The 16,787-nt window shown below is 35.1% G+C and overlaps 2 protein-coding genes across 2 annotated transcripts; one reads left to right on the top strand and one right to left on the bottom strand.

Annotated features, from left to right (window-relative positions):
* Positions 1–10,217: 10,217 nt before the first annotated feature.
* Positions 10,218–11,254, bottom strand: LOC113499418 (proteasome assembly chaperone 2). Its single transcript, XM_026879898.1, has one exon. It carries the CDS (start codon positions 11,116–11,118, stop codon positions 10,378–10,380), a length of 741 nt encoding a protein of 246 aa, XP_026735699.1. The 5' UTR covers positions 11,119–11,254; the 3' UTR covers positions 10,218–10,377.
* Positions 11,255–11,640: 386 nt separating this feature from the next.
* Positions 11,641–13,787, top strand: LOC113499318 (peroxisomal biogenesis factor 3). Its single transcript, XM_026879742.1, has 2 exons — positions 11,641–11,923; positions 12,224–13,787. The coding sequence occupies exon 2, from the start codon at positions 12,442–12,444 to the stop codon at positions 13,561–13,563; it is 1,122 nt and encodes a 373-aa protein (XP_026735543.1). The 5' UTR covers positions 11,641–11,923; positions 12,224–12,441; the 3' UTR covers positions 13,564–13,787.
* The last annotated feature ends 3,000 nt before the right edge of the window (positions 13,788–16,787 follow it).

Raw genomic sequence — 16,787 nt, 5'->3', positions numbered from 1 at the left:
GAGAAGAAAGTTGTGCGGGAAGATCCGTGCCCGGGCAGGACATTTTCCAACTATTTACTGCCTCGGACATGCATAGGATCTGAAAATCAACCAGAGAAAATTCTAAAATTTCTCTTGTCAATTTTTCAGTGCTATGGACCGAAGACAGAAACGCTGGCAAACTCAAGCTGGTAACTTTACGGATACCTAGTCCACCAAAACGAATCGGCAATGTGGCTTGGGACCACGCTCGGTCGTCCAAAGTCACATTGAGAATAGACGTTAAGGTGGACCGTATAATTTGGTCTACTTTTTCCAAAAGGGGTAAATGCATCCATAAATTTGAAGACCGGAGGAAGTATATAAATTTTGGACCAAAACAACAAAACCGAATCAAAGTTAAGGCCGAATGCAGAGAGATTTTAAAAAGTCTATCCGAAATAGATTGAAAATTTTGAATTTTATCATCTATAAATTTACTAAAGGATTCTTCTAATATTGGGGACCCTAGAAGGCGAAGTGAATATTGGTCTACAATTTTTATATCTGGGGCTAATGAATAGAATTTTTGTAATAATGGTTGATTTTGAATTAATGGCTGATTGTTCGGGATGAAAATTTCACATTTATTTGTGTTTAAATCAAGGCCAATGGAATGAAGTTCATTTTTTAAAGTTTATTTTTCTTTTTATATTATATAGCTTTCAAAATGTAAATATTAGTTTAGTTTAGTTCCATAATTATGTGGATTCACTCACAAAAAATAAAATAAATTAATTATTTTATTAAATTCTGAAACTACTACCTTAAACTACTATTAAACGATAGCAAATAAGTCACAACCCTCCTTTGCGATAAAATTATGTTTATGATTAAATAGAACATTTATAATGGTTTTCCCGTTTCAACTTGAGCATTTGCTCAAAGTTTCTTGTTGTGCAGTGCAGCTTCGGTTACAAACTTCTTGATAACTTTCACCTTCAATTAAAGTATTTAATCTCAGAGTGAATCACTTAAACTTTATTCAGCTTTAAACGATTAATTATTTGTGTTGGAATTTATACCTGCTTTTAAGTATAAGACGTACCAATTAAAAAGTGAATTTAAATATCAATTCAAACTCTTTCATTGTCATTACTATACTATATAGGAATTAATCAAGTACATCGCTTTTTACTCACAACTAGTGAAAATTAGACCTACTTAACACACTTGCCAGGAGTTTATTTATAAAATATGGACTTTCGCAAAATATAATTGTTCAGCGGAGGACATGAAACCTCAGTCCTAGTTTTGGCTAAACTGTGTTCGAGATAGGAAGTTGCTGCTCCAACAAAACTTTTAACGAACGCCGGCCACATGCTAATTGACAAAAACAAGTAAAAAACATCACACCTAAATGAAAGGCTGGTGTTCGTTTTAAAACCTGACTCAAAAACGGAATATTTAATTTTGTCCCCTATGAGTCTATGTGCAGTAACGTTTGTATTAAACTGGGTCGATTCTAATGCAGTTTAAGATCTTTCTGCCTTATTTTGGTTTAGTTTTTTGCAAAATACAGGGATTATGATGGCGATCGATTTATGGATCCCGAATTTTTTGCGGGAGATTCTCCAATGAAAATCATGTAATATAAGCAATTTTGATTGACGAATATCAGGTTATTACAATATTTTAAACATTTTTTGTATTCAATTAGTTACTTCGCAATTCAAAAATATAATAATTAGGCATGCCAAATATCTACACTTAAAAACTTAAACTCATGTACGTACTGAAAGACACTCTAACAAAAAGACTACAACACAAACACAAAATCACCTATCCTACTTACGAGTACATCTGTATCTCCTATCTTGATCTCCTATATCATGTAACAAAACGGGATGGCTTCCTCCACCCCATCAAACAAAACTGTTGTTATGATTGAAACGAGTCGGAGCACTAAACTTCGTAAAGCATCATCTCCCTTCCACAACAGCACCCGCAATGCTTTATGAGATGGCGGTAGACCCTCTGATCGGCCGCCGCCCACACTGAAACTTAATGATGCGAATGTGATAGACAAGTGATCGAACACAATCTATCCATGAAAGTAGGTAAGGTTTTATTTTCTATTCATCCTGTATTGCCTCCAGAAGGTTATAACGATCTTAATACAACTATTGTTCTGATATTGAGAGATTCTGTGCGCTAATTGTACAAAGTATAAAAATGAAAATGGAATTTAATTTTCTAACAACTGGTTCTTGGATCGTCCAATCGTGTTCAATCAGAGTTTAAAACTCTTCAAAAACATACTAATTTGTGCTTATAGTTTCGATGCAAACATTGCAAATAACTTCAAACATTTAACTAACATGAAAACGCGATGAATTTAGTGACTGTTGCGGTCGTTGCGGTTACAGAGTTAGCACAGAGCTTGGCTGTTCACATAGCAGCTGCTAGATTTGTAAAATTTGGTTTTAGCGGCTGTACACCTACAATAGACTGATGTATTTTCGAACATGTTTGAACGGCATTTTGTACACAAATGATAAATTTTAGTACACAATATTCGAGTGATAAAATTTCATGGTGGTCACCTCAGGTCGACATAAAGACAAAAAAAATAGTACGCGTTACTTCCAGTTCTTCTGGTCTTAACCATGCAATAAAAATTACCCATTCTCAATCATTGCGCTATCTTGCATACCTACTGTAGTTATAAGTATGTGACCGTGTATAGTTTGTAATGTAACAAAAACAATACATTTATAGAGGCTTTCAATGTTTTACAATTCAATTAAAACCTGTTATTGTTATTACCTAGCGACTGTAAATCTTAGGAAACATAAACTTGTTATGCACAACCCATTACAATGTTTATTATATTTTTAAGGCAAGTAGTAAAGATGTTGGTAGACATCGTAGGTATTTGTAGTAACCATAATATCGTACAATGGGTACTACTATTAAAAAAGACCATTCTACATACTTAAGGTCTTAAATAATTGATTAAGAGAACTCTCGGCTGATATCTAAACAAATTCAAGTAAAAACAAAGGCATGCAAAACTAGAAAATGTTACATTTATTCACTTATAGTTTGTATTTCAATCACCCCGCGTTAGGTACTTCTATGAGGTAGTACAAAAATAATTAAAATATTTTCCTTTTTCTTTCCGTTATCAACATTTTTAATCCCATATCCTATGACTTATGTAAATTAGATGCCTAAAATCATATCACATTTCTATTCCAAATTAATGAACACAACATTTTCCCGTATATATAATTATAATAGACGTAAATAACAAAATTAATAAACATGCCTACAGTCCATTAAGATGAGGACTCATTAAAGGAGACTTACTAGAATTGTACCCATAATGGGGTGAAAATGGGTAAAATGTGTTCTAACGAGGCAACACAGCGACGAAGTCTGTTAATTTAATAATATGATAATGATACTTTGGAATTAATAATGCCTTGTTTCAGCGGCTATATATCATCGCATTTAATAGGCTGAATACATTTTAAGACTCTTAACTTAAGTCACTCTTACTTATTGTGAAACACAAAAGAAAATGGAGACAAAAGTTAGATATCATAACGACTTTAATGTTTGGATACAAGACGTCGTATTGTCTGTTTTTAGAAATTGTGTTTCAGAAATGAATAATGGAGCCGAAACATTATTGTATAAAATTTTCATTTCGTTTTAGCAAGTCACGTGATTTTAACCTATCATTTTCGTACATTGCCATCAACGCTAACGACTTTTAAATCGTCATTTGGTTAGATAGGCTACAATTCACTCTTAGAGGATTAAAATTGATCTAAAGTCTAAACTTATCCATAATTTCAATACTTGAATAGTGAGTGAGTGTTAGTGAGCAGTTAAATACACAATGTATTTAGAATGTGTCGGTGAGATAATTGCTTTAGTTGCAGATAGTCTTTACGGTTCAGTACGCGCGTCTGAATACACTGCTGCGCTGATTACTACTCAATTACATTTTAAACACACTATTCATGGCTTGAATAACGTTTATTAAGACGTTAGGAATGTGTTTAATGTACTGTGTATTTATATTGATGTAGGGACTTTTAATGTGTATTTAATTTTAATGTGCCTTCATTCTAGCCTCTGCCAGCGTAAGCCTTCGATGCACAGCGCAGTAGTTCATCGAAATGCTGAAGTGTAAAGGCCCTCCTAATTAATATTTGAAACTTAAAAAAAAGACATTACTACGCACTATCAAATTTACATACAAAAGCAATCAGTCCATGAATAGCAACAACTGAACACAAAAATAAATTGTCAAACATCGCTACACAATACCTCGGTTAATGAATTTATATCCCGTTTTAACTTGATGTCGCAACGTATCACAGTTAATTTAATGACACCGACTCGATACAAATGACCTACATTGTTCCATTTGAAAATACACCGTTATTGTTTTCAGGACAAAGCCATATCGCACTCACGTAATAAAACTGTGGAGAGCTATTACTTTTAGTGCTTTTTTCACATTTTATTAGCGGCATTTTAATGTTTGAAATGTTTTGGCTCCCTGAAAATGCTTCGAGGAAAAGTAAACGATTCTGTTGTATTGAGGTCACGAACAGGCATGTTTTATTGATTTTGCTGTTTTATCGTTTTCAATGATATAAATAGCCTTAAGAACAGGAAGTTTTATAAAAAATGTGTTAAATTTAGTTCTATGGAGCTATTCAGGCAAACATTTTAGAAAGATGTAATTTAAAATAATTCCTGGTCTTATTTTCATTTTACAAACTTACACTTTTACAACATAATATATCTACTTAAACATCTCAGAAAGTGTCCTCAATCTAAATGTAAAAATAATCAAACTCGACGACTGTCGGCGCTTCGTCATAAAAAGTCGGGTAATAAAGAGAGAATAAAAATAAACATTATGATAACTTTTACAGCGCTGGAGAGCGCTCTTTTTAACTGTTATCGTATTGTACGTAGGATGTTTATTTTATGAATTATGTTGTTGTATGATACGAGAGTGCGTCGTCCATTACTGTATGCGGGAGAATTGTACGCGGTGACAATTGAGTTTGATATTCGTAAAAGGCACGGTATACGGGACCGGCCTTTATTCCAATATATCGATGCAGAGCGGAGAGAGATGTAAAAGTTAGCGCAGCAATATCGAGTAATTTGACGATAAATTGCCCAAATTTATCAGTCGATTGAACGTGCTAAACTCGCAGTTGTCGAACGGCGAACGTTTCGCTTAAATGTCCCTCATCTTATCGCGTATTCATCATTGGTTCCATGCTAAACGTAACGTTCAAGCGAGTTACAGTTCTAATTCATATTCTTCTTTAATTAGCGCATAATTTAGAGGAAGCAACGCATAATTATTTTTATTACTTACTGTTACTACTTAATGTTATATAATGTCTACGCTAAATACATGTTCCGAGTTAAAAGTTTATATTTAAAGTACTTTAAGCGATCCAAACTCTTAAGCAGAGTGCCTTTATGCGTATTAAAACATTATGCTTACTAAAGCTGAACAGAGCTTTTGTCTAAGCAAACCGCCTACTTAACGATCAAGAGATTCAAACTTCCAACACTTAATCAAACTTCCAAACGACAAACAATCGAAAGCATTATTTCTTGTCTAATTATTATAGAGTGAGACAACATTAACAGATTCTGTGAAAAAGAAAGAGATGAAATGTGTTCTGAATATATCCATTACGGAATTTATGTACACTTGGAATAATACGGCTCGCCTGTGCAGTTTATGGAGCGGTAGACTCGTTGCTTTATAGCTATGAATATCTAATGCACGTAGATAGATCCATTCTGGCGAAAAGTGGCGTTATATAAAATGCATTGGCTATGATAAGGTAAGTCGAGTTTTATCCATCGGATATGAAATACCTTACCATAAAATCCGATCGGTGAAACCTGAAAATGAAGTGTTAAACAGAACTGGTTTCACGAGAAGTCGTTATTATATTGAGCTTTTTTAAATTCCAATTTTAGTATCCTTTAAGCTGTCTGAGGTGTATTCGCAAGATACGTTTTTCCTTATTGACACTAGCTTACAAATACTACTTAGATACCTGGTTTAGCATTAGTATTTTAATTCATTGACCAATGACAAAGGCAAAAGTTCGAGGACAACTAAGAATACTCCAACGACAAGTGCTCAGCATTTAAAGTTGATGATGCGGCTATAAATAATACCTACATGCTACACATTTGGGGGCTAGGGATGGTCATAGGGGTACATGAGAAAAAAAATACGAGAAAATTTATTGCTACACAGATATCGTCGAACTGCCTCGCCATATATTTCATGCGCATTTACTGCAATCCGCATTGAATAAAAATGCAACGTCACGTCCACAGTGCTTTCATTGTGTCATCGCGTTATAAAACAGTAGGAAATATCGTCCAAGTGTCCAATATATAATGCACCTGACGTCCCCTTGCTAGGGATGTACCTAAGGTTGTGATGAGAACTTTCAACAATACTTTTTTGTAGAATATTATAAAACAACACATAAGCTACCGAATGGAATTAATTTACCCAGAATTCGTGGCTTTGAAAAACTGATAGCATATCAGTGGAGCTTCAGGGTTGACCGAACTATTCAAACCGACTTCAATTTCGAGCAGATAACCGCTGTGATCCCAGTCGCGAGTCCGCTGATACCAGTTCCATTACACCCCTTTCGTAACAGTCAGTCGGGGAGTGGGGATGGGAGTTAACGCCGCCACGTTTAATTGATTCGACGGAATCGGTCGTCCCGTGAGATAAGCGCACATCCCACTGGACCCCTTTGTTTAAAAAAATGAAGATTTTACCCGTTTTACTGGGACTGCGTAAACAAGTGACCCTTTTTTGGCAATAAAGCTTTTAGGAATGCGAATATTTTGTTCCACCGGAAATTTTGTGAATTTAATAAACGAGTAAATAGAATTTATTTGTTTACCCTCAATATTACCTAAGCACCGTTTTGTAAAGGTTTTATTTTCCTTTCTGACCACCAGAGCAGGTGACTCACTGACTGGTAATTTAGGGTCATATGACACATTATGCCCCTAAATTACTCAGACTTTCAGTAATACGTGGGTCTTCCCCGAACTGTTATACTTTACAATAATGACATGATTACAAAGGTAAGATAGCTCCAGAATACCATAGAAATAAACATCAAAAACACAATTTTGTATTTATTTGGCACACGTCCCCAACCCATACAATGTCACGTCGCATTTTATTTATACGGCTTACAGTTATACATAAACAACAAGCCATTCGAAATGGCAGAATTCGATTACAGCCGGATAAAGCGACAAGCTGTTCCAGCTAAACAGAACGTGGTTTTGTCACGGTACAGTTAATTATCCAGCTGGATATCCGGCTAAGTGTATTGCCGAGCAATGTATGTGTATAACCGAGTTTACAATGCACTGGTATGTAAGGAGGTTAGACAGAGCTAATGCTTACTTAGAAATCTATTTTTATTACTATAACCTAAAAACGCTGAATTAATTAGGTCCTTAAATAAAGTAAAAATAGATTTTTTATTTGAATAGTAGGTAAAGGCACTTACTGAATCTAATTTCGGTGGATACCGATATCAAAGTCGTAGTACTTAGATATCTAAGTTTCGTAATCCACAAGTATCGTATTGCGCGCCAAAATGTGCAGTACCTACTAAATCCTAATGAGTGGCTTACCTAAGTATAGTAACAATATCCTTTAGTTTCTTTTCCGAATATTTCTTTATTTTTTCCAATCTTGGGAGTAAAATCTGGCGAACTCATGTGATAGATAGCGTTGCGTTGTCTTTATAGCGCTATAAAGTAGTTATTGCTTGGAGGCGATAACAGGCGATTTATAACACTTTAGCGCGCGTTGGGTGGCCCGCTGAGGGTTCAGGGAGCCTAACGCCCCGTCTTAAAATAATATTATTGTAGTTGTCGAAGCGTGACGGCGGACTACACGGCGTAGAGCAGCATCTTCCTTCCACAATTGCAACAATACTGCATTAGGAGCTGGTGGCAGACGATATAACCCTGCTGTCATAGATACACTTTGCTCTCACACATTTATTTCGTTCAATCTAACCAACTTCTTATAAACTTACAGAGAGCGGTGCGTTGACAAACTGCGCCCTTCGAGATAAGTTTTAATATGAACCCAAAAAATACCGCCCTTTATTCTAGCTTCCCCAAATTGTCGTTTTTCTTTGTCTCCAGATACTTCTTCAGCCTAACGTAGAGATTTTATCACCTAACTCAGACATTCTCTTCGTCCCTGACGCAATATAGGTAAGTACTGTGGAGATAGTAGATAATACCTACGTAAGTATTGCAGCATAACCGTGTACTTTAGATAGGTAAAACTGAAAATTCTAATTGCCAATTACTTTGACACATTTACCCACAACAAAATATTTCTACGGAGCTTCAACACATAGGTACCAGTACTTCACATAATATTTTATTATGACACATTCGCAGAGTTAACCCAACCGTCGTTATTTTTTCATTTTGACTTAATTGCGTAGGCTCTGTTGGCTACACCCCATGCCTCTATTTCAATTAAGCCGTTTAGCCTTCCCTAATGTCAAAGTGGGTGAAAATGTCGCTGTACGGTTATAATTGTAAAAGCCGGGTCTGACAAAATAAAATTTTACAACGAGATGACGTACCCACTCAGTATACCCAAACCTGTTATTTTTGCATAATTTACAATTCATAATCACAACAATTATGGTTTTTTTTTCGGTCTGATTATGGCTTTAGTTATAAGTATGTGAATTTGAATGTAGAATCTAGGTACACTTAGGTACGTATACACGTACCTACCTGTTCAGACTGCATGGACTATTAGAAGCCTATTTCGTTCACTATTCCAAGAATATTAGGCAGTCCATTTACAGTCTTTCACTAAATTACACTGTAGGCTAGCAAAATGTGCTCAACAGCATAGTTACGAAGGGCAAATACCAACAACTCAAGTTCCGACATAAAATTAATTGCCTTGTAGGTAACACCCAACTGCAATTACTTTTGTAATCATAGATATGTGTAACATTACAAAGTTTCGAAGCCCCATCAAATATGGGTTTATTGCTCTTGTTAAGCTGTTTAGTTTTAGATGTGGGCCTGCACTTCGAGGGCTACTCGGAACAACAGTTAAATATATTATACGTTCGCGTTAGTACTACAATACGTCAATATGACTATGTACCTTACTACTCATCCGGCGAAGTAGAACCGGTCTAAATTGGTTTGGTGGTTTAACTTCATTGAAGCGCTTTTCGCCGTGGAAGCTTAACAAATACCTACAATATTATTTACCTAATGCTATAGTAATGTAAGTAGCACGGTATAATTTTAAACGATTGCAGTTTTGCGTCTCGCATACACAAATGTCAATTTAACTTTAATTCTACTTTTCCTCCTTTCGTGTGGGTTTTTAAAACCACAGGTGAAACCTCATATGATAAGAGCGGATTTATAAAATAACTCGCGCACAAAATCCTCAAAATTTACTTACTCAATCATAAAATGATACTTGTAGCGCCATCTATTAGCGTAACGTGAAAGTTTATTGAAGGAGTGTGCTGCCATCATAGTCGGTAGAACGACAACTTATCATTATTATAATAAATTATTACTTTATTAAAAACTAGCTGTTGCCCGCGAATTTGTGTTCGTGGCTATATAGATTTTCATGCGAAATATTTCATTTAATATTGCTGGGGAGTTAAATATACTTAATGAGTGGTAATGTCTCCTAAGATATATCCTGATATTAAATTTTGATAAAGGTTCATTTTACATACTTGTAACGCTTAACGCATTTATATCGACAAGGGGTCGCAAAAATTTATAATAAAAAAACTTCGAAAATAAGGAGTTTTAAAATAATATTTCTCTCATAAACTCAATGTGAGTCTAGGGCTGTCTGCTGTCATTGCGGTGCGGTATGAACATTTTCACTTGATAAACAGTGTGCATATCTTCTTAGCCTTGTTCAATAAATGGACTATATAACATCTAAAGATTTTTTTAAATTAAACCAATAGTTAATGAGACTGGTGCATTTAAACAAACTCTTCAGATTTACAATATTCCTGACTGTGAGCAAAATTCAATGAAATACAGATATTTATTACCTATGATTTGTTTACTTAAAAAATTATAAAACTTCTTGTAAATAATAATTAAAAACAAAATTTAATAAAAAGTTTATTAAAACAGTAGTACAAATAATCATCACGTTGGTGTTCACATACTTTACAGTGATGATCCATTTTTTATTTGTAGTCAATTATAATACTCTATTAACAATTGTATTGTTGTTAAAACCTCATTTCTTATGTTACAATAAAGCATTTAGTATATATTTCTAGGAGGTGGCCCACCAAACATGAGATTCCAAGACACAGGATGGATTAATTGTGAATAAAAGTCTGGCTCATCAAACAGAGGAACTACAGTATTCAGGTGCTGCACCATTTCATAAGCATCAGGTATATTGTCTCCTTCAGAAGCAAACTTGTAAAGAACTAAGCATGGTACAGACTTTTCCTTAATAATTTGGTACAATATTGATGCAAAGCCTCCACCAAGTATCTTAACACCATCTTCCTTTGATTCATGTTCAACCCAGTCCAAGGTTTTTAACTTGCTCATGTGCGTACATAACTCATTTGCCACATATCTGAATGGAGACGTCATAATATGCTTCTTCTCATGAGCAAAACTACTGGTTAAAATGACAATATCCTTTATGTTATCAGCCTTGAATTTATCCACAACTTCGGTGAGAAATTGCTGTCCATACTTGTACACGAGTGGAGCCCTCAGCAACAAAATGACTAGTTTTCTGTCTGCACATTCGTAAAGTTCACAACACACAGATAAGGAGGATGATCCAATCTTATAAGGGTCGTACCCCGACACAGGTATTAATGCTGGACTGTAAAGCAGAGCAATTTTTCTCATTTGTAAGGAAGAAATAACTAAATCACAAGCAAGTTGTCCCACATTTCCAACCGCAACACTTGGTATTATTAGAGTATAGCCACTTAAATCGCAGTCGATTAAACTTTTCCAGTGATTGATTTGAGCCATGATTTAGGGATTTGAAACTTATGAATTTTTCTCTCAACTGTTTCACCAAATAAACTTGAATTAAATATGTAAACTAAACTCCGGCTTCGCCGGTCTTGTGGTCTTGCCGTCGTCGTTGACAGATGAGTGACCAACAAATGTCATGATGACTTTCAAAAATTATCTTTTTTTTGTCAGCCTTCAGCATTGTTTCTTTGATCTTTTGAACAACAATATTTTCAATAACAATATGTTAAATAAACAAAAAAGATTAAATGGATATCAAAATGTTTTGTTTATAAACAATTAATTTAAGTTTTCTACTTATCGCATGATTACTTTTACACTACAGTATCGAAAAGCTTTTTAAATTTTAAAGATCACAAAAGTCTAGCTCAAATTTCTTAAAATTATGGGTTGTTTATTGAATTAGTGACTGAACAAAAACTGATTAAACTGATTTTTAGTATATAGTTTAACTTTTTAGTTGTTCTCCACAATAATACACATGATCTATGATTATCTTACACTTTACCTTGGCAACACAGTACGGTAGTACTATGTAATTCAAGAAAAAATAAAAAAAAATATTTCTCTGTTCTCAGACTATTAATTTTTAAAGATAATTTATACTTTTAGTTACCATACATGTTTTACTTTAATTCATAAGTAAGATTCTCAGATAAATAGGGAAAATATAGGTGTCACAATTATTGAAAAGTGCGTGTAATTTATTGACTGACCACTGATTATGACCGAAAAAGAAATACAAGATCCACAGTTACAGAATTTCATCCTCGCTGAAACTCAAAAACAACGTTTTCAAGTTAGTATTGTTCACTATTACTATCCATATTGTATCACTTCTTACTGTGAAACTGGACTGGATCACCCCTCATGTTTCCAAGTCTATGTCTCGTCATCGACCTTTGACCAAAGCATGCATAGTTTTATCTAATTAATGTATTTCCATGGAGTGGATTGTTACCAGTTTGGTTAAAAAACTAGTAAACATTGTCATGTTTTCTCAACATGTTTCCCACTGTTGTTATAAACCTACTTGTACTATGTATTGATGGAATCTTTATAAAGTTTATTTATTCTAGTACTGTTTGGTCAATTCCAGGTTTTAGTCCACGGCCTGACAGACACATGCTGGGATGCATGTATGGAACGTCCATCAAACCGTCTCGACTCCAAGACTGAAGTGTGCATCATGAACTGTGTTGAAAGGTTTATTGATGCTACGACATTTATAACTAGGCGTCTCATGAACACTACTAAATACCGCTCAGACGCTCCTCTCCTATTCCAATAAATTAAGTATAAATTTTATTAAGAAACATGTTGGGCGGCATTAGAGACTTTTTTTACCGTCACAAGAGGAAGTTCATTGTGACGGGGGCAGTCTTTGGTGGATTGTATTTGTTGACAAGCTATGCTCAAAGGAAATTACGAGAATGGCAAGAAAGAGAAGCAAAAAGGTTTTTTGAAATGACTCGTAAAAAGCAACACTTTGAAAGCACAGAACGCACATGCAACCAAACTATTTTGTCACTATCAAAAATTGTAACTGAAAGCATTTTAGGAGTACTTAACACAGAAGAAATAGTTTTGAAGCTTCAAGAGAATCCAAACAACAAATTAGTATTATGGGAACAGTTGAAAATTATGATTTTCACCAGAATGTGTGTCCTTGTGTATGCACTCAGTATATTACAGGTGACACTACGAGTGCAACTCAATATTATTGGTGGTTACCTGTACCGAGACTCAGTTCATGAAGATAATCCATTGGTTGACAGTGAGCTGCAGGCCAAGTACCTGTCCTTGTGCCACCACTTTGTTGGCCGAGGAGTAGAAGATTTAATAAAACAAATAGAGAGTGTTGTGAAAAAGGTTTTAGAACCTGTGTCACTCAAGAAAAAGATGACATTGCAGGAGGTGGAGCAAATATTTTGGTCTATACAAAATAGTCTATGCACAGACTCCGCAGATGGTGACCCTGTGAAGAAAATGGTACACTATCTAGTGGGGCATGCTGAAATAAATGGAGCAAAGCTAGACACCATTGTTAAAGAAACAATGGATATACTAGAGAGTGATGAGGTCACTTCTATTGCTATGTCATCTATAAGTCGGAGCTTCTCATCAGTCACTGATGAGGTAGCAAACTTATTTGTTTCTAAGTCAGCACCAGTAAGTAAGAACCATTTGGAATTAAATGTTGAACATGTAATCACTAATGGTGCCCTGAAACTAGGGGCATCCCCTGACACATTTGTTGATGTAAATAAGGTAGAGATACACTTTGTAAAACTGTTGCCAGTTATAAATGAACTCATCACTAAGAACTTGTGTAAAGGTAACACTAACATTCCAGACTTACTGACACAACAACTCACTCTAAATGATAAATTAAAACTTCTTGGTGCAAACATATATGAAGTATTTAGTAGTGCATAGGTTCTGTACAATATGTATGACATTTAAATATAAATGAACAATATCTTTTTCTGTAAATAAATTGGTAAATAATGACTTACCAGCAATTATTGAAATCTAATTTTTATTACACTACAGAAATAGATGTCACAAACATTAATGTCAAGTTCTGGTATTGTGGTAGTTAAGTTTTTTTTTGTATTCTTGCATTTTGGGGGATTGTAATAAAGATATATTAATTATTACATGTTGGTTTTTTGTTATGAAACAAACGATAATAATATGGAAATTCAGTTCGATAGGTTAAGGAAGCACTAAAATCATTTACATAAGATAAATAACTATTTTTACATAGGCATAGGCAGGTAGAAACAAAACCCAAGTAGGTATATTTTATAAACGCTGTAACAATGCAATAAAGTAGTTACAAAACACCTACCTAAGAACGTTACGGTACTGCTATTTACTTGAATCGTAATCAATTTCAAGCTTTATGCAGATAAATATAGTTTTTATTACCAGTTATCTATAAAAATATCATGCACGTTAATATTATAGCCATGTAATCTATGGACTATACTTCAGGGACACAAGAGCAAGTAGACAGTTAATTAGGTACTTAGGTATCTAATTGATATCGAGCAATAAATAAAAATTACCGGTACCATAAAATACACCCTATTTAAACTTGGACTACTTTATGTTTTTCTCATGGTACTGATGGTACCTACATTCAGACAACACTCCTGCTACCCGCCTAGTGTGTCAGCTCTCGCTACGACTTGGGAAACACAAAAGTTTTTAAGGATTTTGTAGATCATTTTCACAACTATATCGGGGTCGGCTCCCAATCTAACCATGATAGACGCAGCTAAGTACCAATGTTTTAAAAAGAGCGATTGCATATCGGACTTCCTCAATCCAATTACCTGGGCAACACGTTACCCCTTAATCAGACTGGTTGTCAGGTTTTCTAGCTTCTGACTACCCGTGACGACTGTCAAAGATGTGTAAATAACAGCCGGGAGCAACAATTTAACGTGCCTTCTGAAACTAGATGGACACCCATCCTCAGACCGACCGTTTCAAATGTGGCTTAACCTGTGAGTGATAAATTTTTGCAATTTTAATAAATTGAGCTACGAGCTAATCTCTCTTCCTAAATTGTACTTATATCTTACCAACACACGTACGAGGCGAGCACAGATTAACTCGCTAAGTAACCTAATGAAATTTTATGATGATTATCACGGCTTTTTATTGCTGACCATCAAACTGTTATCGTAATTCTAGTGCGTGTGGTATCACTTTAGTAAATTTAGATATATCTGAAGTCCATGAGTGAGTAGTAGGTAGGTAGTTTGAGTACCTACACACGTCGGTAGGTAGATTGGACGATACCTAAGAAGTCACAACTAATCCTCCTTATCTATAGATGGAGTATCGCAGCAACAATCGTCCCTACGTTATCTACTCTACAAGATATAAGCGCTCCTGCTTCCTCTCCCCTTTGACTTAGACAAACGCAAGCTGCAAGCATAAACGTGACCATTTAGCGTGGACTGGAGCGCAACACCGTTAGTGTCAAGTTGCGGCCGTGTCTGACTTCGAATTTCATCACAAAAAAAAGAGTACAGTAACCACCCTAAAGTAAGTTTATGCCCGTTAAGGGAGGGAGACAATCATAAAGACAGACTATGCCGCGTGGTGCACCGTCTTACTACAGCTCCTACAACAGTAACAGGCCAAAATGGTTATATGTACGTCCACCACGTAACGGTTTGCTGGACAATGTATTTAGAATTATTAAATATGTAGGCAGGTAGGAAAGCACTGCTAAAAACTTAACTAACATTCTTCATATTTTGTATTAAATGACTGATCTGCACCACAGAAACTAGGTGCAAACCACTACTGCATAGAAAAAAGGTGAACCTAGTTGACCTTCGATTTCAGATCACGCTTGCCAAAATATTCTTTCTTCGATTGATCCAATTGAGCCAATCAAGTATTTGGCAATTGTGTTTTTTTGTCAGCTACTATCAAGCATTTAATTATATCGTCAGTATCTCTATGCTTGACAGCTTAAAAACTCCGGCACAGATATAATATTTGTATTGAGGTACCTGAAATGGACCACTATAGGTACACCTGGATTTTTATGAACATCTGTTTTTGCATTAAAAAGATTAAAATTAAGGTAAAACTTGAAAGGTTGCTTGGAGGTCTTTCCATTTTCCCAAATGTTTAACCTGGTAAATAGTAGGAGTAGTCGAGTAGAGCCTTCTGGTTTTGGGTACCAAGTCCGTAAACTTCTTTATAAAATCCACTAGATGGCGTGCAATAAGAGTAAGCTCAAGAAATAATGCTCAATACTAACAATGAACAGATCAATTGGTATTTTTATTGATTTGTTTGTGTTTGATAAAAATCTACTACCTACTTGCATTGAAAACTCCGGAGTGACTCATAAAAGTATGTCTATCAGTTAGACATAGGTACTTTTATGACCTATGCTTTTAACAAAATAATAGTTGAAATATATTTCAATTACAGGAATCAATAAACTGATACGCAACCTGAGATAACGGTAAAAATATAGAGCGTCGGAAAGATAGTAATTGATATCCAATAGATAAGATACCTAAGTCTACATATAATGTAGTAAAAAAGCAGTGCCAAGATATTTTCTACACTTTTACATTATATCATACTACATTTCTACACTTTCTACTTCATGTTTTTTTATTGCGGGACTTCACTTTGCGTATACTAGGGGAAATACTGACATTTGTTTTACACCTTAAGATTTAAATTAAACAACAACTAGTTCAACACCAAAAATTCAATCTCTAGCTTAACGATCGACAATCAATCCACTCCAGCGTGTTGATCCATTCAATCTCTGCCCACCTAGGTAATGATTAGGCTTTAAACATTGTAATTGATCGTTTACCAAACACAAATTACTAGCAAACGCTAGCAGTGTTCAGCTGTGCATGACATTTCATGTCATATGCCGCGTGAAATAGTTGCAGTACAGATATTATTTTAATACGGTGTTACCCGATTGCACGAATAGCCGGGTGGTTAGAGTCGCCACAAAAAACCCACAGAGCGCAGCGTGTCGCGGGTTCGATCCCCGCGGAGGAAAAGCATTTGAGTGAACAACGAATGCTTGTCCTGAGTCTGGGTGTATTTTTGCATGTGAATTGAATGTTTATGTAATCCCCCGCGACACAAGG

This window comes from Trichoplusia ni, chromosome 12, assembly GCF_003590095.1.
Source record: "Trichoplusia ni isolate ovarian cell line Hi5 chromosome 12, tn1, whole genome shotgun sequence".
Lineage (NCBI taxonomy): Eukaryota > Metazoa > Arthropoda > Insecta > Lepidoptera > Noctuidae > Trichoplusia > Trichoplusia ni.
Note: the sequence above shows the minus strand (reverse complement) of the source record. Positions and strands in the feature narration are given on the sequence as shown.